General features: G+C 40.0%; 2 protein-coding genes across 2 annotated transcripts in view; one reads left to right on the forward strand and one right to left on the reverse strand.

Moving 5' to 3' along the window:
• Positions 1–3,194: 3,194 nt before the first annotated feature.
• Positions 3,195–19,821, reverse strand: AP5M1 (adaptor related protein complex 5 subunit mu 1). Its single transcript, XM_075282771.1, has 9 exons — positions 19,733–19,821; positions 14,259–14,359; positions 13,361–14,006; positions 8,433–8,660; positions 8,081–8,220; positions 7,031–7,116; positions 5,950–6,068; positions 4,428–4,524; positions 3,195–3,815 (listed from the first exon to the last, which is right to left on the reverse strand). Exons 2-9 carry the CDS (start codon positions 14,324–14,326, stop codon positions 3,733–3,735), a joined length of 1,467 nt encoding a protein of 488 aa, XP_075138872.1. The 5' UTR covers positions 14,327–14,359; positions 19,733–19,821; the 3' UTR covers positions 3,195–3,732.
• A 16-nt stretch (positions 19,822–19,837) lies between these two features.
• The window catches only part of EXOC5 (exocyst complex component 5), a 29,365-nt gene continuing 23,495 nt past the window's right edge, over positions 19,838–25,707 (forward strand). The window contains exon 1 of the mRNA XM_075282754.1: positions 19,838–19,989. Coding sequence (XP_075138855.1) covers positions 19,963–19,989 — 27 coding nt within the window. The 5' untranslated portion in view covers positions 19,838–19,962. The remainder of the gene's footprint in view (positions 19,990–25,707) is intronic.

Consider the following 25,707-nt stretch of genomic DNA (forward strand, 5'->3'; position numbering starts at 1 on the left):
GGGGATGAAAAGCTAACTGAAGAAGACAAGCTCTCTATGACCCCTCCAGGCCCCTCAGCTGTGACTGATGTCCCACAGCCCAAGTCTGTCAGTTGCTGTGATGGTAGCAGGGCTGAGGGTCTTCACAGCTGCTGGGCCATTTTAAGGGGTTGGTAGCTTGACTTCTTCCCTCAGTTCTAAACACCATTGACTTCAAGGTTTTACAGAATTTTTTTTTTTTATTTTTTATTTTGCAGATGGCGGCAGCAGTATGGTGTTATGAAGACACTGAGGACAACACATGAGAGGCACTATAAAGGTACTGATAGTGTTTTTTTTGGGAAAAAAGGAGCTGTTAGGTTCCCTTTCAATTGCAATTGACCCAAGTCATCACATGCTGATTTTTTAAAAGTTTTGAAGGCACATTTTATGTTTACATCTCATTGTTGCTTCTCCAGAGTGAACAAGACCATGCCAAATAGAAAAGTGCCTCAAAATCATCTCCAAATTCCTCTGTGTGATCTTACTTTTATTGTCTATAGACTCTCAATAGTCTTGGGATCTGAACCTATCCAGAACCAACTTTTGTCTTATCAATTATACAGTAAATCCTAGTATCCACAGTTTCACTTAACCGTGGTTAGCGGCAGGGGATTATGCAAGAACTTATATTAATAACCTATCCTTTAGATAAGTTATTAAAGGGAGTCTATCACTACCCCCAGCTACTTAAAAACCACTCCCATAGTGGTGTAGATGCTGTTAGCAGAATAAAACCAATACCTTTCTTATATTTCCGAGCCCCAGGGATGTGGAGAAAAAGCAGTGAGAGGATCAACTCACTTCCCAGGGGAATGAGCTGAATGCAAGATGGGTGTGTTTAGTGATGATGTAGCAGTGCTCAGTAATAGAAGAAAACTCTCCCTCTGCTCAAAGATCCTCATTTGAATATAGAATAAAAGTGTTTTTTCTCTGCATCCCTGGGGCTCTGAAACTTAAGAAATATATAATTTTATTCCGCTAACAGCATCTACATCACTATGGAAGCAGTTTAAAGTAGTTGGGGGCAGTGATAGACTCCCTTTACTATAAGATCTTTGGGGCTGACACTTGATCCCCGCCCCAATCAGCGGTTCTCTGAGTACAAAGTGAAATGCAGGTGGCTTTATACACTGTTCAGTGACTGGGCCTATAGCAGCGCGAAATGGCCACTATACTGAACCGTCTGCTTCTGGCTCTGTGAATTGTATGGAATAGCATTTGATGCCATCTGTGGTTTCCGATATCTGCGGATACACTTGGAACCTATTAACTGCGAATACTGGGGTCTTTCTGTACCTTCTATGACTACATAGTCTAAAATGACAAATATTTCTATGAATTCAATAAAAAATACCTTAAATTTACAATTATGTTGAAAATACACATGAAACTAGATAGTGACGGCTTTTGACCCTTTACAAACAATCCATGGGCAAGTTGTGAAAACCAACTTGTTTAACCCTTGTATAAATACACCTGCTTAAAGCATGTTCTTCAAAGTCCACTCTCCTCATATTAAACACCAACATACAGGTTTCATTGCACTATCAATACATCCCGATACAAATGAAAGGCTGACACCATTCAGGCCTTCAAAGGAAACTCTTAGGCACACTGAAGATTCAAAGCATCTTTCAAGTTAAATGTATGCAAAGAAACACTATCAAAGAAAATTAATAAAATCCATATTGAGATAATTTTATAGAAAATGATTGAAGTTTTAACCCAAGAAAGGACTCTCTTATTTTCATATAGCTTAGTATAAGAACTTGTCAATCACGATTAAGGGTCTGGAATCGGAATCCCTTTGAAATGCAGCTGTTTCTTCTTTAATTGTGGCAGTGGACTCCAAAGAAAAGAAAGGTCTGGACTTAAAGATGAGCAAGGAATACAAACTAGCTCGGGATTAGCAGTGGAGTGCAAAGGTCGCTAATTACACTAAGGCGTTCCCAGACACTGGGAGAACATTAAACAGGTCACCTACCAAACTGGGGAAACAGACCTTGTCTTCAAAAATGTATCTCCAAGTGACAGATTTTAAGACAAAATCAAAAGCTTTTTTTCAGCAGGGTAAGAAGAACAATGGGTAAGAAAAAGTGTTTTCTAGCACAGCGGACAGTAGAAGAAGGAGCAAAGAAGCTCCTGAAGATGGCACCAGACTATTGTTCTAGCTGTAGGCAGAAAAGTAAGATACCCCACGAGTCAAGGATTACTACTCACCATTTTGATTAAAAAAGGCATGGTACCCATAGGCTTTGTTAATAGAGACACAACTAGCTGAGTCTTAAATGTAAAAACATGGCCAAAGAAAAAAAATCCATCAGATTGATTTGGTAAATCTGTCAAAAGGTGCCATAGTGAAAACAGTCTTAGAACTCTAGCAGGCTGCTGTTCTATACTAACCTTATGGAAATTGCTGACTGCTACCTGCTGTACCAAAGAGATGAAAGAAAGATGAGATTTCTTAGTTGGAATACATATTTAGATATAGATATATTTCAAACTAAAAGTGTATGAATTGCAAATACAGTTGGCCAACGTGCCTTCCATTACTGCTCATATCAGAGCGGTCATCTAACTTTCCGAACTTGCTGGTGGTTTGGTGGCAATATAGTCAGAGTCCTTGTTTTTTGCACATTAAGGCTGAGGACCCACGTTGCGGAAACAACACTTTTTTGTTGCAGATTTAGAAGCTTTTTTTTAAATTTAGTTTTTATTGAGAAATAAAAATTACAATAACAGAACAAGAACAAGGAAAATAAGTACCAATGGTATATCATCACACAATACAGCAATATTTTGAAGCATTTTTTTTGACCAAATCCAGGAGTGGCTTAAGCCGTTGAAGTAGGAGTGCTTCCTATCTATTTCTCATTCTTCTTGTAGCAGCACAATCTGTAGCATAAAAAAGTTGTGCTTCCGCAACGTGGAGCCTCAGGTTTAGCTATATTAAGTACTTAATAAAGAGTGCGTGATAAAAGTCTGTGGTTCAGTACCTTCTGGATTTCTCAGAAAATGGGATAAACTAAAAGGAAACTTCAAGGATAACTCAAGGACATGATTGGTGATTTTTTTTTTTATTGCAACTCGTTATGCTTTATAAAAGAGCAAAATACACAACATGGAAATAGATCAGTGTAAGGGATTACACATTGTTTAGTATGCCAGTCTTGGCAACACTGCTAACTTTCTGGCAAGACGGGGCTTTCCTAGATTAATCTGTGCCACATAAAAAAAACCCACTTTCGACAGGATTTTCACGTGAGATTCCACGAGTGGTGACTCTTCATCAGTATTGTTTGTGTAGCTTTATGTTCTAGATCGTTCTCCAAATATAACTGGAGATGTAAGTGTTTAGACCTAAGACACATTCACTACCTTTTAGACGAAGTCCATGGCCCACAGAGTACATTCAACTAGTAAACCAGTAGAACTTGTTGTAAAGTAACACCAACTTGAAACTCATAGAATTTTGCAGAACTCCTACACATAAATTGTGTATCCATTGTGACAACAACGATCATTTCCAATAGATGAAGATTTCCATTAGGGAATAGTCTTAGTGGCTAGAGAATGGTCACCATCTGGCAATGTGGAAATTCAATAGTGCAACTACTTTACATTTATATACATGGAATGATATAAACCAGTGAGATAAAGACCATTTTATCATCCACTTGTAATATTTACAAATATAATCATCATTGGCTATTAATCAAAGAAAGATCTGCATACGACAGGTGCCGGAGCCTTGGAGTTCCATATATAGTAATCAGCCGATATGAGCTCCCGTGCTGTAAGGCAAGAAAACAACGTCAGATAATACAGGCTATTCTCAAAGGGGATAGGAAGTAAACCACCCAGCTGTACTGAAAGAGGTCAAAAAGTCAGAAAATAAGACAGGCTGTAGGGGCTTATTATTACTGAAAAGCTACAACTATCAAAGCATTGTATCATCAAAAAGTTCTTACTTAAAACTTTTTATTTTTTATCAATTTGGAAATGATCCATTTTTACGTGGTCTACTAAGAGCAGCCACAAAACCAATCCTGTTTCCTGGAGTTCACATGTCTGCTTTGATGTACAGACTGGGATGAAATTTCCAAATTTCCAATGTTAATGTTAACTGTAGTGGACCGATGGCTAGATAGCAACATACACAAATAGGCCTCTATGCATCTTCCCTGTCAATTGTCAGTATAGTGGGAAGGGGCTGTACACCAGCAGATCCAGGAGACCAATAATCTATGGACATGTCTCCCATTTACCTCCACTACCATAAAGCAAACAGATCAAATACATGATACACTCCCTATAACAGTGGAAGCAAAGGGGCTACAAAGCAGTATCTCACATACTTGGTAAACATGGTGAACAAGCAAGAGTTAACATAAAAGAACACTTACAGGTTATAATTTTTGGCTTTGCAGTTGAGAAGACTTGGACGGAGTGCTGGTCGGAGTAACATCCCGTCAGACTGTAGTCAGGAATTCTGAATGAAAGCTATGGACACAAAATGAGGTTCAGGACCATATAAAAAAATTCATATCCTCAAGGAATATTCTGCTCATTTCAGAAATGTAAGAACATTTTTCATCTAATATGTGATATTTTTGAATCTTTACCATTACATTAAAATTTGTCTTTTGAAATCTTACATTTTAGAGTTGTACACCCTCAAAAACAAAGGAATGGTCAAAGAAAAGGTCAATGGCAAGGAATTTTCAAAAAATATAAATTTATCCTAATCCTATGTAAGACCCAGAAGCCAAGAATTGTGGTGGAAATGATTGACATGTCAGTGGATCATTTATCCAAAGGAGATAAAGAAGTTTTCCAATGGATAAATTGATACCAGGAACCAGAAATGTATTCCCAGCTTAGGAAATACTCAACATTGTCATATATTTAATTAAAGTGTTGTAACATTTAGTAACACTTTAAGGGGTTATCCTTAGGCTACGCCATGAATATTAGATTGCTTGGGGTCCAATTCTTGGCGCACCTGACAATTAGCTGTATTTTTGATAGTGAATGTGTCTGCTATTACAGCTTACGCTAGGTTCACACCAGCGTCTGGACTCCGTTATCAGGTTTCCGTCTTCTGCCCTTCCTGGGCGCAGATGTGAACGAGCCCTTAGTCCCCTTCTCTTTAGGGGATGAAGCTGGAGTTCATTTTACCAAGCACCGCTGCTACTAAAAGTGCAGAGTTTTGACTTCTAAACAATGCATGGGACGATGCGGCACTCATCAGAAATCAGACCTCCACCGAAAGACAAGGCCATCAACTTCAAACTCCTGCCTAACCCCCTTAAATGGAATGTGTCACAAAAATATACTATTTTTAAGCATATATGTTTTAACAATATTTCATGATTTTATTTCTAATTCTCCATGTCATCTATAGTTTAAGTAAAAAATACTATATCCTGCAAATTTCACTCTGGCCACTAAACCTAATAAAAGACTGACACTTGCCAATTCTGTTCGGGTTTTCATTGCAGCATTACAGACATGACGGGCTGGATTACAATAGAATGTCACACCTCTATCGATAACACCCATATGACCTATATGATAATTAGATCCACTAGCTGAGGCCACACCTTAACTACTCCCCTTTCTGCACAGAGCATGTCTAGCAAGCTCTCCCATGGACTTCAATGATTCGTCTCCAGTCTACTGTTGCCTATGGCCATGAGAGTGCTATAAGCAGAGCAAGGGAGTAGCCCAGGCAAGATGGAATCTCACATAATCATATGTATAAAATAGAAATTACAAAACCTACAATCTTAAAAGGGGTTATTATTAATCCCTTTAAATAAAAACAGATTTGAAAAAAGCAACATGATTCGCTATCTGGTTTTAATAAAGAAAGAAATTGGTGATCAATTTATTTTAATAGTAAGACTTGATTTCTTAACTCACTTTGACATAAGCAGTGCTTCCAACACAAATGGGGTCCACTGGGTCATTTGGGTGTTCCTCTGCTAGAAAAGTCACAGTTCCTGCAAGCAAAATCTCTAAAGATTTTGGAAACTTCTGGCCTGAAAATGGTTACAAAAGAATGAATGAGCAAAACATATGTAACCCCCACTGTATCAGACATGTAGCTCTAAACTGCCTGTAAAAAACAATATGTCCCAATAAGTAATATTAATATCTACTAGAAGTTACCATTTAGACCTTTACCATTAGTGAACCAAAAACTTCAGGACTTAAAATTTCCTAAAAAAAATTGATAACAACTCATTATAAGTGTCCCAGATGTAAACCACTTACAGGACCCCCATCTGTGAGAAGAGTGTATCCCAAATCTGCAGGACCTCGCATGTCCATATATTACACAGGTAGACCATTGATATAAATGGGAATGGTGTAATGCTTTATTATTCCTGTGGAGGTGCTGCAGCAAAATGTAACCCTTTTTACACAAAATACAACTCATGGACATGGTAATTTTTTAACAAATAGGGATTGGCTAACCCTTTAAACAGGGCTCAGCCAGTGTAATGCTCCATTCAGATCATGTTTTTTACATCCGTTTAATGGATGTAAAAAAAATAGAAGCAAACGGAGGGCCATCTGTTTACATAGAGGTCAATGGTAACAAAAAAAAAAAAAAAAAAAGAAAAGATTAATCAATTTTTGTCCATTTTTTTGGATGGGTATTTTTTACCTGTCTAATAAAAACCAAATGTGATCTGAATGGTTACTGATCAGTTGGTTTTTTTTTTAAAAGACTGAAGCACAAACCTTTTTTTCCTGTTTTTGTTTTACAATTCTCCTGTTCTTTGGATACAGTGATTTAAGGTTTTATTTAGGTTACTATGATATATATATTTTTTTTAATTTATATTTTCTTTTAATACAAAACACAATTATTATTATTTTTTTAAGTAACAGCTTTGTATATTTTTATTTATACTACTATATTATATATCTTGTGAGAGATAAAATAAATAGGCCATATAATATTTTGAATTTACAAAAAAATAAAAATACTTACCTATCACCCAAACTAGAAGACTCTTTTCTTTTGATAATTCCAGTTGCCCGTGGCTTACTTTGCAATCACTGTGCTTTATCTGACCTCTGTAATACACAATAGCAGTGATGTATTACAGGAGCTACACTATAATATAGCAATAAATCAGCTGCTTTACAGTTCTACTTTCCTCAACTGCCCATTATATGACAATTAAAACAAAACAAAACAAACATCAAATCATTTTTTAATGGATATTCTCAGGGTCCAAATTGTGATGTTTTACTGTGCAACTCACAATGGATGTTGGACTTTATTTACATATAACATTTTGAGGGAAATAAATATTTCCTCTCTGTAATAATAACCCCCCCAAAATTCAGTATGAGCAGTTATGAGACCATATCAGTTGAATAGATATGGGATAGATAGGGTATATTGTGAGGGATGCATATCATAAGGTACCCCATAGAGTCACTGATAGGGCTACGGAATTAAATTAAAAAAACTACATTGTAAGTCACAATATAAAATTCACACACTATATATATTATACCCAATAATTAACAGAAACATATCCTTCATACTCCAAATTGTAAATCCATGGTCAATATTATCAAAATAATGAATTCCAAAATTTCAAATCCATTGTCAGAATTACCAAAATAATTTAATAAGGTAATAAAGAATTAATTTGAAATCCTGGTAGCATTACCAATTAAATAAGACTTTATAAAACATATTTTTCGAATACATTGAATTATCCGCATTGGAATACAAGTACCTCAATAGATATATCCATTACATTATGGAACTAAAGTCGAAAAAGTATCATTTACTCTGTTAAAACGTACATTAAGTAAACATTTTTTAAAACATAGGGAATTCTTATAATACAGTTTAAAAAAAATTTTTTTACATGAACAATTTCATTTACTATCTTACAATGCTGTTACAAACTGCAAAATTTTATAAAACACATTTACAATAATTTAGGATAAATTTTGTCAAGCCGTGTGTTAAACATTTCTTTTCCTTTAATATTAAAAAAAATAAATAAAAAAACCTTACTTGTTGAAAAAGGGTATTTGTGCTTCACAGTAGTCAAATCCATTCTTTATGCTCTCATGAAGCTTTAGCTTAATGGATATATGTATCTGACGTCCATCTTCTGTCAACTGATAAAAACCTAAAATTGGTGGTACGGGTACCTGTAATAAAAAATATATTAATGTAATAAAACATAAAAAAATAAAGATAAAAATTAAATTGAAAAAATAGCTTTTTTTTTTTTTTTTACAACCGTACAAAGTCAACATCCATGGAAACATGGATCCACCGTGATAAAAAAAAATAAAGATTAAAAAACAAGGATGTTTTTGGATAACATATAGTATAAATCAAGGCTAATTCCTTTTTTTACCTGTGATGTGTAGTAACACAATTGGAACAAATCAAAGGGAGGAATGAATGGAAATTTGTACGGCCCGTTGAAAGCAGAATCGTCTGTTGCAGCCACGCTGCTTGAGATCAGCATGGAAGAGTCAATGGAAGTCACACAGGGATGGACCAGGATATCCTGAAGGGGGGAGCCATTGGCAGGAAGATTCAAGCCGACTATTACATTTGGGCTGATTGTTTCCAAATTACACTTTGGGAAGAAGAAAAAAAAATGATGACGTTAATTAGATCTGTTTAAATGCTCGAACCAAGGCTTTTAATCCACACGGCCACTTACTCAGCACAAGCTTCCAATGACCCCCTGCCGCATTTGTGCATTAAATCAATCAAATGTACCTTTTGCATAATAAAAAATAATAATAATGATTTACATAGGTCCGTACATGCTAATAAGTCCTTGAGCCACTTTAGGTTGACTGCAATCAAAGAGTCATTATTTTAGGTAGTGCTGAATAAGTTGGTCCCTTGGAGCTAATGTTGCTTGTACAAAGATAAACAAAAGAGAAAACGGCAGGAGAAGAGCTGAAATGACTCGGGCTCCTACCATGTTCATTGACCACCACCTGCATAAACATCTGCCTGCCCTTCACCAGCTTCAGATTTGACTGCCCACTGCACTGATTTCTGAATGCGGTTAATAAATTTCAACTATGAGCAAACTGTGTAAACAGGCGACTACTGAAGACTGCTGGCAGCACTTGGGAATATGATGAAAAATCAAAAAAATCACTTCATTTTGTCTTTTTTTTTGGTTAATCTGTACAGCTATTTCTAAGTATCTGACTACAATCTTTTCAAAGGGTACAAAAATTTATTCTTGGACATTCCTTTTGAATAAAAAAAAAAAAAATCCACGGAGAACAAAATATATTTAGTTATAAGAAACTTTGAGGTTTTTTTGGTTTTGCTGTTATTTATTTTGTCATCGAGGATGCATAAATTTGCCATTTGAGCTGTATTTTAGGTTTCATTTTTTCCACAATTTAAAAAAAATAAATCCTTTTTCCCCCCTCAGAATAAGTGCCACTCACGTTCACATATCAGACATATACAAGAGATGGATGATAATGTTGGGCATCTTTGGTGCGTTAGCCTTTTTGTATACCATTGATGCACCTCACTCTTCACCCACCACTGTTTGCAAAAGAGGTCTGAAGGGCTGGGCGAGATGGAATGGGGACGCCTTGACCTGACAAACTGGGGGTAAATTCGTCAACATATCTATGTCAGTTTTCGGACAAAGATGGGTGTAACTGTGGCATATATCTGGTGCAAAGGTCTCTATTGCACCAAAAATACAGTACATTCCCCATTGTGTACCTCACTCGCCACTTCCTGCAAATGTCAGGCCAACGGGGGGGTGGAGGAGGAGGACACCTTAAGCCAACATACAGATTTTGTGACATAAGACAATGAAAACCAATGGAAAGTTTTAAAAATGTTTTCAGAATGACTTTTCATTGTTTTGTTGTCTTCAGTCACAAAATCCATATGTTAGCTTAAGGTGTCCCCCCCCAATAGCTGGCCTGATATTTGCAGAAAGTGGCAAGTGAGGTACTGAGTGGGGAATGTGAACAGAAAAGTGACCAAATTCGCTAGACATATAACTACACTCAACATTGCAACACCAAGAAGGATAAGATGTAAGGTTGTGCAAATCGAGGAAGTGGCAGGTGTCGCCAAGATCTGCAAATGATCAAATAGTTCAAGCACTTAAAAGAAACGTTTTTTTAGCTCCTTGAAACCTGAAAAATCATATGAAGTGGTGTGGGATGATAGTGCGATACCTCCTGTTCAGCGACTTGAAAGTTATCACCCCTTGTCATGGTGAAGGAGACAGAATCCTTAGACTGAGAGGCCTCGGTCAAGATGGCAGCATTGTTCAATATTATGTGTTCTGGTGGTTGGGAGAACAAAGTGGACAAAGTGGAATGACAGAAAGAGGTATGGGAAGGTGAACCCCAGGCAGATCATCTGCTTGGAAGAATGGTACATAGTGATCAGACATCACATCCCAAGACTAGGGTGGCAAACTGTGTCAACACAAGCTATCAGACAATGTTTGCAATGCGACAATGGGCAGTGACAATGGGTAGCTACAGTGACCTCACACCAGCACTCTGAAAGCTGCACATCAATAATATGGCTGTAATAAAAGTCTATCCTCTGTCCCGCTTTTGTCTCAGACGCAATGATAGCTGGAGGTGCGGAGACCATGTGGGCAATTTCACAAATAGGGAAAGTCACACCGGTCCTACTCCCAGGATTATGGTGTGGGGTGGCATAATGGCCAGTAGCTGGTCCCGTCTAGTCTTCTTTTCAGGTACACAACAGCTTGGTGTTAAATTGATTTGGTCATAGAACCAGTGGTGCCACATTACTTCCGTGTGCTACTATGAGCAGCCTACATGGTGTTAACTTTCAACCATGGCCTTTAGCGTCTTCAGACACCATTCACATCTGGAACATCATTGTTTAGCATTTGCAAAGGGAGCTGCAGAAGTCAATCTTGATGATTCACGTAGCATTCATAGTCACTATAAGGTTTTGAATATTTTGATTCCATTTTTATATCATTTCCATATCAATAACATGTCTATCGATCCTCTGATTCCCATGATTACAAGACTTTTACTTCTTGGTGCTGCAGTCTTTATGTTGAGGAGTGTAGTTCAGCGACACATCATGTACACATCATGTACAGCGTAAACCACATTGGCTAATCATATACATAGCTGCTAACAAGGCAAAACAGATCATGTCCGTAACAGTTGACAGAAGAAATGCATTTCTACCGCCATTTCCTGTCTTCATGTTAATTCTTGATAGCCCATTAGACATGGCATAAACATCAAGGGAAAATGAGATCCACTTCTGTTCAGGGATAAAAGCCTTACAAGTGGATATAAAAAATGACAAATTCACACTTGTTTGAAGCCAACATGCTGGCTCCCGAACAACGGCGTTAACCGCATTATTTCTGAGGCCATTTTATCCTTATGTACAGACTGTTTACTGGATTTTTATTAGAGACCCCGGAGTGGAGCTGAGTTATCGATACTGTCAGGTCTTGGCATGAAGTAAACTCTGTCATCTATCTGACTAATGCCTAGGCAATACTCCTATAAATATCTATGTGAATAAGCCTTTAAAGGCAACATAAGGAGTGTTTAGAGCTCAGTATTTGCCGCCATATAGTACTTTCATATACTACTGTATTGTATTACAGGCTACTGCCCCTACATAATGGAAATGCAGTGGAAAAAACCCCACAGTATTTAATAGTCTAATCTAATGAGATGCGGGGAAAATAAAGCTGTGGAATAGTGAGCATTTTCCCTATAGATTTAATAAACAGAAGGAAAAAAAAGCAGAGAAAAACGGCGTAGAAAACTCAATAAAAAAAAAAGCTGCAGAATAAAAATGCTATTTTTTTTCTGCAGTGTTTTTTTTTTAAGAAGTATTTCTTCTTAGAAGCAATATGATGGAGAATTTAATTTATCCGAGACAAAAACTCTCTGTTAAACCTCTTAAGGCTGAGGCCCCACATTGCAGAAACTCTGCTTTTTTGTTGCAGATTTTGGTGCCGTTTTTTTTTTAGCCAAAGCCTGAAGTGGACTGAGCATAAGGGAGAAGTAAAAGAGCTTTCAACATATCTCCTATTCCTTTTGTAGCCATTCTTTGGCTATGGTTCAAAAAAATCTCAGCAAAATCTAAAACAAAAAAAAGCTGCGTTTCCACAATGTGCGTCCTCATCTTTATGCTGCAGTATGAATCAGAGACGTTAGGGGGTACCGTATAGGTTACAGACCTCTATGGATACAAGTTAAAACTGGTGTAGACCCATAATATGGCTGTGCACATATGTCCTAAGAGTAAAGAAAGTTTAAAACCTGTAGGGACAAGGTCTAATCTGTCTAAGGCTGAGTCCCCATGCTGTGGAAACACTACTTTTTTTTGTTGCTGATTTTAATGATTTTTTGGGGGTCAAAGCCGAGAATGGCTAGAAATGGTATGGGAAATATATAGGAAACTTGTAGACTTCTATCTTCTGATCAATCCATTCCTGGCTTTGGCTCAAAAAAACGCAACAAAATCTGCAACAAAAAAAACTGCGTTTCCACAACGTGGGGCCTCAGCCTTATATGGACTTCAGACATTCAGAAATATCACACCAGTTCAGACTATTAGGCTTCATAGCTTCTGATCCACCAAAATCCAAGACTATGTGAGATTTCCTTAGACGCCATAGTTGTCTAGTAATTACAACCCCGTTATATAACACACTTATATAATGGTAGGGGTTCTTTTACATAATTTTTCTGTTTTCAAATCTTTAAAGTAAGTTCTTTGTGTTTTCGGTGTATAACTTGTGCCAATTTATCAAACATTCTGCAACTTTTGATAAACTTGGCACATCTTCAAGTGTAACACCTCTACCTTGACACATTACTCCATTTTCTATGCCTCCCCATGCTGGAATGTAATTGCAACAATTTAAGATTTTTTAAAAAACTTGGATTTGATAAATCTGGCATATATTAACTAGACAGGCTAACCGCACCCAGTGGACTGAGTGGTATAAAGATGCAGAATGTCACAACATTTTTGCATAAATAGTCCCAAAAAGTTACAGATGTCTATTTTTTGTGGACTTTTTGTGTCAGAATTCTGGAAAACAAGATTTATAAAATATTCCCTAATGAGTTTCAGGCCGAGCTCACACATTGTGGAAAACTATGTTTCTTGTTGCAGATTCTGCAAAGTATAGGAAACATCATTATTTCATGCTATACATACTGGGGACAGATAAGGGTGGAAAAACCACCCAACAATTTCCCGCTGAAGCCATCTTCAATAGACAAACTGCTGTATAGCATATACTGTTACCTTGCAGGAAACTGTCCCGTACACCTGCCACATGTCACTGTCATCCCTCTTGTCATACTGTGTAGAATTCACTTTCTCGGTGATATAAACTTCAATTTGAGCTTTTCCCTTTTGTTTGCTGGCCTTCCATGCTGGAGATTTATAACATTGGTTCTCAGATGTGCTGTTTAGATTGTCGGGCAGTGCCAGCAAGTTGGTGTCCACAGGAGAGCCTAGTGGACAGGCCTGTGTTACCAGAAACGGGAGCTGTGTGAATCTAGAGGAAATGTCCGCCTCTGTGTTGTGTCCAGAATTCACATAGAGCATAATTCCAGATAAAAGGGAAAATGCCTCAGAGATACTGTTAATACTAATAAGCGGTGGGGCAGGCGACAGTAACTGCTCCACCAGAGGAAGGCATACATAGATAAAGTCTCCATTCTGAATGGCCAGGACAGGCCAGAGATTTCCTTCGGACACCATCAGGGAGTATACATCTGTTTTACTGATCCTGGCACAGTCATCTCTGTATTCCACAAAGTTTTTATTCCGGTCCGTCAGTCCCAGTTCATGGAGTAGTGATCTTAAGAGGTCTACATCTTCTGGGATGTTCACATAACTTGACCTGTTGAAAGCCTTAGCTCTCTTCTCCACTGTAGGGTAACGCCTGAAAGACAAATATTTAGTTTTTAGGCCATATATATTATTTCAAGGAATTTTTGACTCTACCATCACCTTAAACTGCCAGATCAGCAAAAAATTAACCTCCCCTCTACTCTAGGCCATCAAGAAAGTAGGCATTGACCCTTCTATTACACTAGGACCCTGGGAAACCATCGGGGAAATCCTTTCTTATTTTCTGTTGGGAATGTGTTATAGTCCATAAAATATGGAGTGTATCATTGATGATCCTTATTACCTTGAGAATTTTACCTCTCCGCGGCTCCCTAGTCGGTGACTGAAGATCCATAGTCCACGGATAGGCATTATTTTTCAGCACAATTGACATGAACTTCGGAGCTGTTCAAATACATAGCAAAAAAATAGTAAAGATTATATTTAAGAAAACCATCAATCTTGTATATATGTGGTCTGTAAGGATATTGTTTAATGTTGTCATCCTTTATACTGTAGCGGGACTTGATTATTTAGCCCCTCTAGCGGTAAATTGCAGTTGGCAGCTTAGCAAAAACATCACAATCACCCACAAGGGGTACGGGGAGGGGGTGGGATTGGGTGATTGACTGATGCCATCCTCAGGCACTAGCCTTGATTGGCCACGACTCTGATCCTGGTGATTTAACTCTTGTAATGCTGCAAGCAATAGAGATTGCAGCATCAACAAAGGAACAGGTCTCCCGTTAGCCTTGATTTGGCTGTAATGGTAACATGACTGTTTACTTAAAATCCATGGCAGGTATGTTCAATATGCCTAGAGTGAATTATTCATTATGACTTCTGTTCTCTATGCCAACTACCATCCAAATAGTCAACAAACAAAATAATATTGCAATATTGAAAATGACTTATTCTTCCTATCGTCCTTCACTGAACCTGATACCTGGTAGTAGGAAGTTTTTGAGAAGTGAGAGTAAATTAATATGGACAAGGCATTATTATTATAACAGTAAGATTTGCACCAAGTTCGCACACCGGTTGTAGTCGCAATGTTAACAGCTTTGCTGCACTTGGATAATAATCTGATAATTAAGAATGAAACTGTTCACTATAATACAGGCTGGGACTCAGGATCAGTACAAGGATCAACTCTAGGCGGTGGGCCAGCAGCAAGGATGGACAGATACTTTTTTAAAGATTTTTTTTTTTATCCTCTGGACAAGGTAATTCCGTTAGGAGGAAACGTATACAGTAGGAGCTGATGGGAGCAACTTAAGAGTTTAGGGGAGGTCTCACACAGAGTTTACGCTCCGCTCATTCTGAACGTAAACTCGTTCAGAGTGAGCGGCGTAAAAAACAGATCCCATTGACTTCAATGAGTGCCGGCATTCACGCGCTTCCCATTGAAATCAATGGGAGGCTTTTTTTACCTATCGCTTTAAATGTGATACACGCAATAGGTAAAAAAGCCTCCCATTGATTTCAATGGGTAGCGCGCGTAAACCTATTTCCATATACCTTGTTTAGGCAAGCAAAACACTACCTCCTGCTCTTATATTGTGGTAAGGGAGTTGAGGGCACATATGTTCAGAGAGATAACGCTTCTTTTAACCCCAATGTGAACATTGTTTCACCTCCCACAAGTGTTACTTGTATTGTGGTGTGTGGAAGTGATCCCCAGGTTATAGACATCATAGCCTTGGCTAATAAGTGGTCTGTCCAGGATACTGCTTCCTTTAAATTTACCTATAGGGTTTTAACTGTATCTAATAAAAATGATGTTTTATTGTAAATCTTGGAATTATTGGTGTCACTGAATAAAATCTGTTAAAATAAAAGATTCTATTTTTGGCCTTTTTTCTGACCTAATGCACCCAAGACAAGTCTCCGGTCCTGTTTTAAAGATCTGTTTTTCAGCTAGTGTATCTGTTTCACAGACATCAGAAATAGATCAGCGGGTTAGGTAAAAAAAAAAAAATTGGTTTCATTCATCTTCATTTGATTTTGTTTGTTTTTTTAATGAAGTATTAAAAGTAGAAGACAAACAGATGGTATAAACAGACGGCGAGAAAATGAAATGAAAAATATGAGACATGGTTAAGGGCCATTAAAAAGGACCAAATCATTAGTTTTCAACTATGGTCATGTGCATGAGGCCTGAGGCTATAGTCATACAGGGTGAAGAATATGGAGCGGATATCAAGAAAATTTCGCCTCTTAAATCTACATTTTCTCTTTTCAGCTGTATATCCACCTTAATATTTGCCTACAAATTACAAACAAATATCAAACAGTAGAGTGTATTTTCTGAAAATTAGCTTGTAAAATGCTTTGTACAAGTGCCACGTAACTTTTTTGTTCTGTCTGTAAGGCTGAGTTCAGACAAGTTTTTTTTTGTCAAAATCCTGACCAAAAAAACGCCTCTCATTCGCGATACAAAGAAGCGGCATGCTCTTTCTTCAGGCGAATTCCCTGGCCAGACATCCGCCTGAAGACACTCCCTCCCATCTATGCCCATTCATTTGGGCCTAATCCGGAGCAGAGTGCCGTGACTGGATGCCGGTGCAGTGCAATGGCATCCAGTTGCGGCTAGCCGTTTTTTGGTCCTGAATCTGAGGCGGCCTCCACGTCAAAATCCTCACCAAACGACCCTGTCTGAACTCAGCCTAAGATGGTTTGTGTGTAACAAAGATGTGTGTTTCCCACTGAAATCAATGGGTAAGTATCTGATGTGTGACCCAAGAATTTTATGCAACATAATGACTTGAAAAATTGCAGAGTGAACATATCCTTTAAGGGCTAGTTCACACGTAAAAACCTCCTGGCTTATTTTGGCCCTGAAAAAAAACGCTTCCTAATTAGGAAGCTTTTTTTTGACATTGCCAAGCTTTTTTTGGAGCTTTTTTTTGTAAAAACCGCTTCCAAAAAAAGCCAGGCTGTTTTCCCCTCCCATATGAGTGAATGGGCTGAAAAAAACGCTTCGCTTATTTTTGCAAAAAACCGCACGGAAAAAAAACGTGCAGTTTTTGCCTCCCATTCACTTCTATTGCTTTCTTCAGGCAGAAAACGCCTGAAGAAAGGTCCTGTCGCTTCTTTTTTCTGCTAGCTGAAAAATAACTAGCAGAAAAAAAAAAGCTAGTGGAAAAAAAAAGCTAGCAGAAAAAAAAAGCTAGCTGGTCACATAGGGCTCCATTGTAAAGGGGCTGATTTTGAAGCGAAATCCGCTGTCAAAAAACTCCCCTTTGCCCACGTGTGAACTAGCCCTAAGGGTCAGTTCACACGTGAAAACCGCCTAGCTTATTTGTGCGAGGTAAAAAACCTCGAGGAGTTTTTTTGACGCTGTTTTTTGCATTCCACGCGGTTTTTGATGAGGTTTTTTTCGCTAGCGGTTTTCGCTAGGGTTTTTTTTTCCTATATGTGCTATAGAAACTGCAGGCGAAAACCACGCGGTTTTTTGCAAAAAACCGCGCGGTTTTGTGTGCAAAAAACTGCGCGGTTTTTTACCGCGCGGTTTTCGCCTCCCATTCACTTCTATCTAATTCTTCAGGCGTTTTCCGCCTGAAGAAAGGTCATGTCGCTTCTTCAGGCGGAAAACGCTAGGAGGAAAAAAAAAGCTAGTGGTCTACATAGACCACCATGTTAAAGGAGAGGTTTTTGAAGCGAATTCCGCTGTCAAAAACCTCCCCTTTGCCCACGTGTGAACTAGCCCTAACAGCTGTCATAAGCCCTCTGAAGAAAGATCCTATCAGTCATTAAGGATTTGCGGCCCCCATTGCCAAAATGTAGTATTTTAGCCATGGCAAATAAAATCTGCTTTTCACAGTACCTGCAGAGTGGAAGGGATTCTGGCTCAGAAAAAAATCTGCAGTGGAAAAGCTATGTTTTTGAAAATTGCAGCAGGTCAACTATACCTATGGAAACGCTTTCCATATAGGTATAATGGGGAAAGAAATTCCACAGAGGAAAGCTCTGCAGACTTTTTGTGAAAAACACTGCAAAAAAACCCCCAAAACCAAACTCAATGCGTTTCGGCCGCAGTCTTTTTTTACAGTGTTTTTTTTTTTTTTTTTGCTGTGGCCCTCTATGTGGGGATTAGCCTAAAGGGGTTTTCAAAATGAAAATATTTATAATCTATCCTCTGGATAGGTCATCAATATCTGATTAATGAAGGGTCGAAACCCACCACCACTATAGGATCAGCTGTTTTACACATAGAAGAGAACAGAAAGCAGACAGCTCTGTGCAGTGGCCAAAACAGGCTATTCAATTGAATGTGAGCTAAATTGCAGTAACTGGCTGACAGCCAGCTGAAAATGTCCAGCATGGACTCACTGTTAATCAAATCTAAAGGTCAGAAGGCCGGACGATCGTACGTCATTTCAACCTGCAAAACAAGACCCCTGATACAGAATAGGACTATCTGAAGTGGAGGATTTCTTTAACATAAAAAGGGGAACAGCTTTTCCTGTGGATAGGTCATCAGTACAAAAAACCACTGGGGAAGCAAAGTATTAGTGGGTGCAGGGTGTTACCTAGATGCATCTGCCACATTTGAAAACACCAGGGCATGGCACATGGTATGTGTGGGCCCCTGCAGATGTTAGAGCATCAAATTACACTTATAGTTAAAAAGAAATTCATATTCAATCGGACGGTGAGGTGTATGCATGTTGTGGGTGTAACACCAACACTTCAACGCAAGAAACTTCATAAGCCACTGACCACTGTATAAGCAATACCACCTCCGATGCCGCTCCTGCTACCTCTTGTGTCACCCCCTCTACCTCACAGATTGTAAGCTCTTGTAACTAGGGTTGAGCCGATATTGAGATTTCAGGATCATTTTTATAATCTGATATTCGATCATTTTCCAGAAGATCCCGAAATTTGCTCGATCGCCGATCGGGATCCAATCTTTCCCGATCGCTCAACCCTAGTCAATGCCTCTCTATGGGAAAAGTCACTTTTAGGGATAAGACGATCTTGAGATTTCAGGATCGTTTTAAAAATCAGATATTTGATCATTTTCCAGCCGATCGCTCAACCCTACTTGTAACGTATCTTTTTGTCTGTACGAATCCCTACAAATTGTACAGTGCTGTGGAATATGTTGGTGCGATATAAATAAAATGTATTATTATTATTATGCTCTTAATGGGGCACCAGGGGATGTGCACATAATAAATGGGAGCCAATAACATGCTGCATATGGGGGAAAAAAACAAAACATGGGTGATAATTCCCAAAACGATTGTGGTTAGGTGTCATTCATCCTGTCACATGACCAGAGACTACTTTTACAGCAGAGGGGCAGAATTTTTAATGACAACCTGTTGTGTATGCTTGTCCCCACTATCTGCTTCCCATTCTTCACTCAATCCCTCTAAACTCTTAGCCTCCCTCCTTGGATTTTATAGGTTTGGGTCATGTGACATTGCGCCTTATGATTGGCCAGGACAAATTAGAACGCATGCGCAGAACATACGGGTCAAAGCAAAACATTTCCCTTGCCTCTAACAAAAATGGCGCCTAGAGATTCGCCTACACAAATCAACACAATCTAACTGCAAATATCTCAATTAATCCCTTCAAGCCACACACAAAAGCGTTTGCCACATGTGAATAATCCGATCGAGCAAATCCGGAGCTGCAGAACTACAAGTCTCAGCACAAGCCCACAGTTGTATCACCTTAGACGCCAGGCTGGGATCTGCGCTTCTACAATCTCTGCAGCGCATATTTAGGGCATAGTAGTGAAGCTTCTCCCGTCCTTACCTGGTGTTCTCCGACACGACCTGTGTAGTCTTCCTTCGCTGAGTTTCCACTCGTGCCTGGAGGTCAGAGGTCAGCAGCTGTGGACGAGGCTTCCGGTCCCTGTCAGCGCTTCACTTCCGGTAATAATGGCAGCTCTCTGATCTCCGCCCGCCCGGGAACTACCTGGTGCTGTGTCTGGAGGACGGAGCCTGCCCGGGACTTGTTATTTGGGGCTGCACATAGACCGCACCATGGCCGCCACAGCCGAGCTGTTCGAGGTGAGTGAGTGACGCATCCTCTGTTGCTGCCAGTACACACTGGCTGCAGAACCCTGCGTTATAGGGGAGCTGGGGCAACACACCCGCTTGTGTATATGTGTGTATATATCTGCATTGCTTTCTATGTAACTATAATAGAGACACTTGATGACATAGAAGGGCCCCTTCCTCATTGCTATTATTGAGGTACCACCCCCCCGGGGGTGTTGTCTAATAACTAACCCAGTGACAATGAACAGAATTCATTTATAGGGTGTTACCAGCCCCCACAATGAGGGTACCCTTATACACTTATTACAGACCCTGATCTCTCCATGCAGGAAATGTCACCATGGTCTCTGTGGCCAGTTATTGCTGGCACAGGTGACATTACTGTCGATATGTGAGAGATTGACCCAATAACATCAGGAAAGACCACGAAAAATTTGGATCATTGTTTCCTAGCTGGGTTTTGCTGCTAGTGTATGTATTATTTGACAACTGGGTGTTACTGTTCTTTTTTTAAAAAAAAGAGGTGTGTCCCTCACAGCAAGGATTGGACAGTGTCAGGATGTATATATACATACCCCAAGTGATAGCATTGATGTGATCTTGGGCTATGTTCACACTGACGTTATGTCTGTTATTACTAGAAGAATGACTGATGCAGGTGGGTCCTTGACGCCTACGTTAGTAAAAAAAAAAAAAAGAAAAAAGAAAAGAAATAAAGAACAGGACGACTTCCATTATAAAAATAAACATTGCCAGGAGACCAATTATGTTCTTTTAAATATTAAAGTCACAGATGACAAATGAAGTCAGAATTTGCGCCGTTTGCATCAATCATTCTGTCCGTTTTTCAGTGCATTGTTCTGATCCCATGACTGTCCGGAAAAGTTGCTGTATTAGGGAGAATGCAGTTATTTAGTAAAACAGAGACCTCAGAGGAGATAAGTCCTTTGTAAGATACTAGGTTATTATAACATGAGACTACACCAGAAAGCTTGTCAGTACTCCAGTACGAGAGCCATTGAACTTTAAGAGGGTGTGTGGGGCTCTATGGGCAGAACATCACTTGTGTCTACAATATTCATTAATATAATGAAAGACGCAGCCTAGAATGGGTCATTAGTATTCTTTATTAACCCTTAACCTCTATAGATGGCGTGATGAGATCTACATAGACTGCCATGTAAAGTGAATCTCTGTAGTTATAGGTTGATTGACAGCTGTCATTGTTTGACTCCTTCCCATGAATCCCATGGAGAATATCGCTTCCAAGGTTCTGTTTTCATTGGAGAGGGTTATATGCTGTTGTGATCCTTCCTCAGAATTGAGTGTGAGTGTGCTTGCCTGTCCAGGGAAAATTGGGACTGGATACTGTGAAGCTCTATATCTGTAGGATGCTGTTATCTACTGAATCCACATCTAATATATACAGTAGATGGTGGTTGAAGTGTTAAACTTGTGACATACCCTTTAAAGGGGTGTGCTGCCTTGGATATCCCCTCTTTTTAGAAGGGTCAGATGTTTGCACCGAAACCTTACACAGGTTTTCACATGTACTTAGGCTGGAGAAAATTGTTACATTTTTCACAGTGATTTAAAGTTTTTTTTTTTGGGAAGTTACATATTGATGATCTGCCTTTAAGATACAATACCCTGCACCCCCCTCCTCCAGATCATCTGCCAGAAGCAGCACTTGAATGAGGGCCACTTCTGCTTTTCAGTAGAAACGCAGCTTTTTTTGTTTCAGATTTTTTTGCATTTTTTTTGAGCCAAAGCCAGGAGTGGATTGAACAGAAGGTAGAATTCTAAAAACTTCCTATATACTTCCTATTTCTTTTGTAGCCATTCTTGGCTTTAGCTCAAAAAAACAGAAAAATCTGCAGCAAAAAAATAAGAGGAGCGTTTCCGGCACACATTATTATTTTATTATTATTTATTTATATAGCACCATTAATTCCATGGTGCTTTACATTTGGGGGTTGCATAGAATATACAGGTAGATATAATACTAACAGTGATCGGCTGGCACAGTGAGGTAGAGGGCCCTGCCCGTGAGGGCTTACAATCTATGAGGGAAGGGGGGTAGAGACAGAAGGAGAGGGGGAGACTGTACAGATGTCAGTGAGGTGATAGTGTTATTGGAGGTTGTAGGCCTTCCTGAATAGGTGAGTCTTCAGGGCCTTCTTGAAGCCTGTGATTGTGGGGGTCAGTCTTATGTGTCGTGGTAAGGAGTTCCAGAGTATGGGGGATGCACGGGAGAAATCTTGGAGGCGGTTGTGTGAGGAGCGGATGAGAGCAGAGCGGAGCAGGAGGTCATTGGAGAATCTGAGGTTACCTGTGGGCAGGTAGCGGGAGATGAGGTCAGAGATATATGGAGGGGACAGGGTGTGGATGGCTTTGTATGTTATTGTTAGTAGCTTGAACTCAATTCGCTGGGCTATAGGTAGCCAGTGGAGGGACTGGCAGAGGGGAGCAGGCGATGAAGATCGGGGTGAGGTGAATTAAGCGAGCAGCGCAGTTTAAGGTGGACTGGAGGGGGGCGAGGGTGTTAGCTGGAAGTCTATGTAGAAGGGTGTTGCAGTAGTCTAGGCGGGAGATTATTAGGGCCTGGACGAGAGTCTTGGTAGTTTCCTGGGTGAGGAAGGGGCGAATTCGGTGGATGTTCATGAGCTGGAGGCGGCAGGAGGTGTTGAGGGTTTGAATATGTGACTTGAAGGATAGGTCAGAGTCCAGGGTTACCCCAAGGCATCTGGCCTGTGGGACAGGGGTAATTGTGGTTCCATTAACTTTGATAGATGGGTCAGGTGGAGGGGCCATACAGGATGGGCTGAAGATGATAAACTCTGTTTTCTCCATGTTGAGTTTGAGAAAGCGGGAGGAGAGGAAGGAGGCTACAGCCGCTAGACAATCTGGAACTCTGGCCAGCAGGGAGGTAATGTCTGGTCCAGAGATGTAGATTTGGGTGTCATCGGCATAACAGTGGTACTGAAAGCCGTGAGATTTTATGAGTTGGCCCAGGCCAAGGGTGTAGATGGAGAACAGGAGGGGTCCTAGGACGGAGCCTTGGGGGACACCTACAGAGAGAGGGCGAGGTGAGGAGGTGGTGTGTGAGTGGGAGACGCTGAATGTGCGGTCAGAGAGGTATGAGGAGATCCAGGAATGGGCCAGGTCTGAGATACTAAGGGATGAGAGAATTTCTAACAGGAGGGAGTGGTCAACTATGTCAAAGGCAGAGAAGAGATCAAGGAGGAGGAGGAGGAGGACAGAGTAATGGCGCTTGGCTGTGAGGCTTGGCACATGGGGCCTCAGCCTCACAGTTCATTTGGCCCATGACCTGTTTGCTTGTAAATGACTAACAAGACATGGCAGCGGCACTTACCTGAGTGCTAAGGTCTCTTCAAACAGATGGTTGGTTGAGGTCCAGGATGCCAGGCCTCCATCGTTAATGTGTAAGTCCCAGAAAATCCCTTGAGGTCCTTTCTTTTTAGCGTTTTTATATGTGGTCAGATGTCGCATTAAAGTTACATGTCACATTCCAAGTTATTTTATTCCACTGCCGAAGTGAAAAATAACAAAATATGCATACTCTCTTCTCATTTCGGCCAAGGATCCAGCAGAGACTCTCCATTCAGGTCCATGGTGTTCCTGACCTCCATTCTGCGTGTGGGTGGTGGAGCAGTGATGCTCCAAGATGTTCTGCAGAATCCTAGGTCAGCCTCTGATTGGCTGACACCCTCACAGAAGCTCCTCACCAGGCAGGATGGAGTTAAGGGTTCCTTGTTCTGAAGACAGGTGCAGCCCCCCATGGAGCAATTAAAAACTTTGCTGTAAATTTTCGTCATGATTTACCTACCCTGAATCTATGTCTAGTGGCCTGCATGGGCATAGCTGTTGTGCATATGTGATCAGCAGCAAGAGAGTAGCTGTTATTGGCACGCACTTCTCTGCTCTTAAAGGGGTTTCCACAAATTTCATGATCCAGGGATGGAGAAGCATACAAAAACCTCATACCTCCCTGTGTCCTGAAATTCATGGACAATCCCTTTAGTAGAGAGATCAAGAAGACTTCTTATCCCAGCCATTTAATGGTACTTGTACACCTTTGATGACTCCATTATGGTAGCATGCGTTTTCAGTGGAAAATCCCTCTTTACCATGACATCTGCTGTTCACAACCTCAATGAGATAGCTGGTCGATTATGACAAGATCGGAAAGTTCATCCAACTTTCCTTTAATGGACACTGGCACCTCCAACTGCTTAGATTCTGCAGTCAGTACAGATTGTAGTGTCTAATGCTGGCCATGCACATAAGAGCATCTCTGCTGACCTCATCCTAGCTTTCTCAAGATGGACTGTCAGCTCACAGAGGAATCAAAATACAGCTATCCATATAGAAGTCTATGGAAAAGGGAGAGAGGAGGAGTGAGAAAGAGACATGAAGACTGCAGCAGATAATAGGAAGATTTTATCTTGCTTCAAGTGCATCACATAAAGACAGACCAGCACCTCTATGTAAGGTCTTCTAAGACCCTGCTGCTGCTTCTGAGTGAGCAAATGTTTGGGGACAGATTCTCGTAGCATCTTAGCAACTAGTCTTCACCAATAACATTAAGGGGAATGTCTAGGATAACCCTTTTTTCATGAGGGAAAGTGGGAATAACGGCTTACTCACCTGTCCCGGTGCTCTTATGTCTCCTGGTGTGGGCTGGTAACCAGACTGCCCTGGAAGACATCGGAGGACCAGGGACAGGTCAGTATGTTTTGGGTGTTTTTTTGTTTGTTTTCACCTTTCGTCACCTCAAAGTAAAAGTGGTTATGCCCGACATCCCCTTTAAGGAGAATTAGAGAGAGCCTGCAAAAAAATGTAATGGGCAGAAATAGTGTGATTTCTTTCATCTACTACACACTATACTACTGATTTATCCAAATTAAAAATATAATACAGTTTTCACAATAGTATTAAACCACATTCATGTAACCGTATCAACCTGTGCTATAAAGTGAAATAGTATATGGCAAACAGCATTAAGAAATGACATTTTAAGTCTAGGTCTATTTAATATGCAGAACTTTATACGTGATCCATTTTCACCCTGAAAGACTTGTGTGTTCCTGGCTGTTTCTGCTATTCGCATGTTGTGTGGAAGAACATTTCCTGCTCTTCCCTGGACAATGGAAGGAAGTGGATTGTCACTGCTTATTTTGCAGTAAATTGTGGGATCTATTCTAGGAGAAAGCAGAGTACAGCACTAAATGAAGGCCCCTCCCCCCCCCTTACAGATGTTGTTCCTGGCGGGATTCGAACCAGGACGTCAGCGCTTCAAGGCTGCGGTGCTAGCCACTGAACCACCGTGTTTCCCCGTTGTTCTGAGGTTTTTGTGAACCATTTTTCAAATTTTACAAAATTTTATACCCTGCTCCAAAAAATAAGGACCAGCAGTAAGCTAGTGACCAGAACTTGACATAGCAGTCATTTTGTGTAGCTGAAGGCAATGTTAGGTGGTGGTACTGATATATTCACATTGTGTGACCCACAGATAATATCCATCAATTCTGTCATTCTCTGTCATTCTGCTGGTATACTTGGTCTAAATATTATAATATGAAGGGTTCCAGCTGACCTGTACCCTATAATCATATGATAGATGTTATTGGTGGAGGCGATACATTGGCATCACACCTGCTTACCAGACATAGTGAGAAAGTGTACGGGGGACAGAGTTTATCT

Source organism: Leptodactylus fuscus, chromosome 7 (genome assembly GCF_031893055.1).
Source record: "Leptodactylus fuscus isolate aLepFus1 chromosome 7, aLepFus1.hap2, whole genome shotgun sequence".
Taxonomy (NCBI): domain Eukaryota; kingdom Metazoa; phylum Chordata; class Amphibia; order Anura; family Leptodactylidae; genus Leptodactylus; species Leptodactylus fuscus.

Coding starts and splice junctions, on each gene's coding strand:
- AP5M1 (XM_075282771.1), bottom strand. CDS start 14,326: ATGCCTATCCGTGGACTATGGATCTTCAGTCACCGACTAGGGAGCCGC. Junction 14,007..14,258: donor GGAGAGGTAAAATTCTCAAG/GTAATAAGGATC, acceptor TTTGTCTTTCAG/GCGTTACCCTACAGTGGAGA. Junction 7,117..8,080: donor CAAATACCCTTTTTCAACAA/GTAAGGTTTTTT, acceptor TGTGTATTACAG/AGGTCAGATAAAGCACAGTG.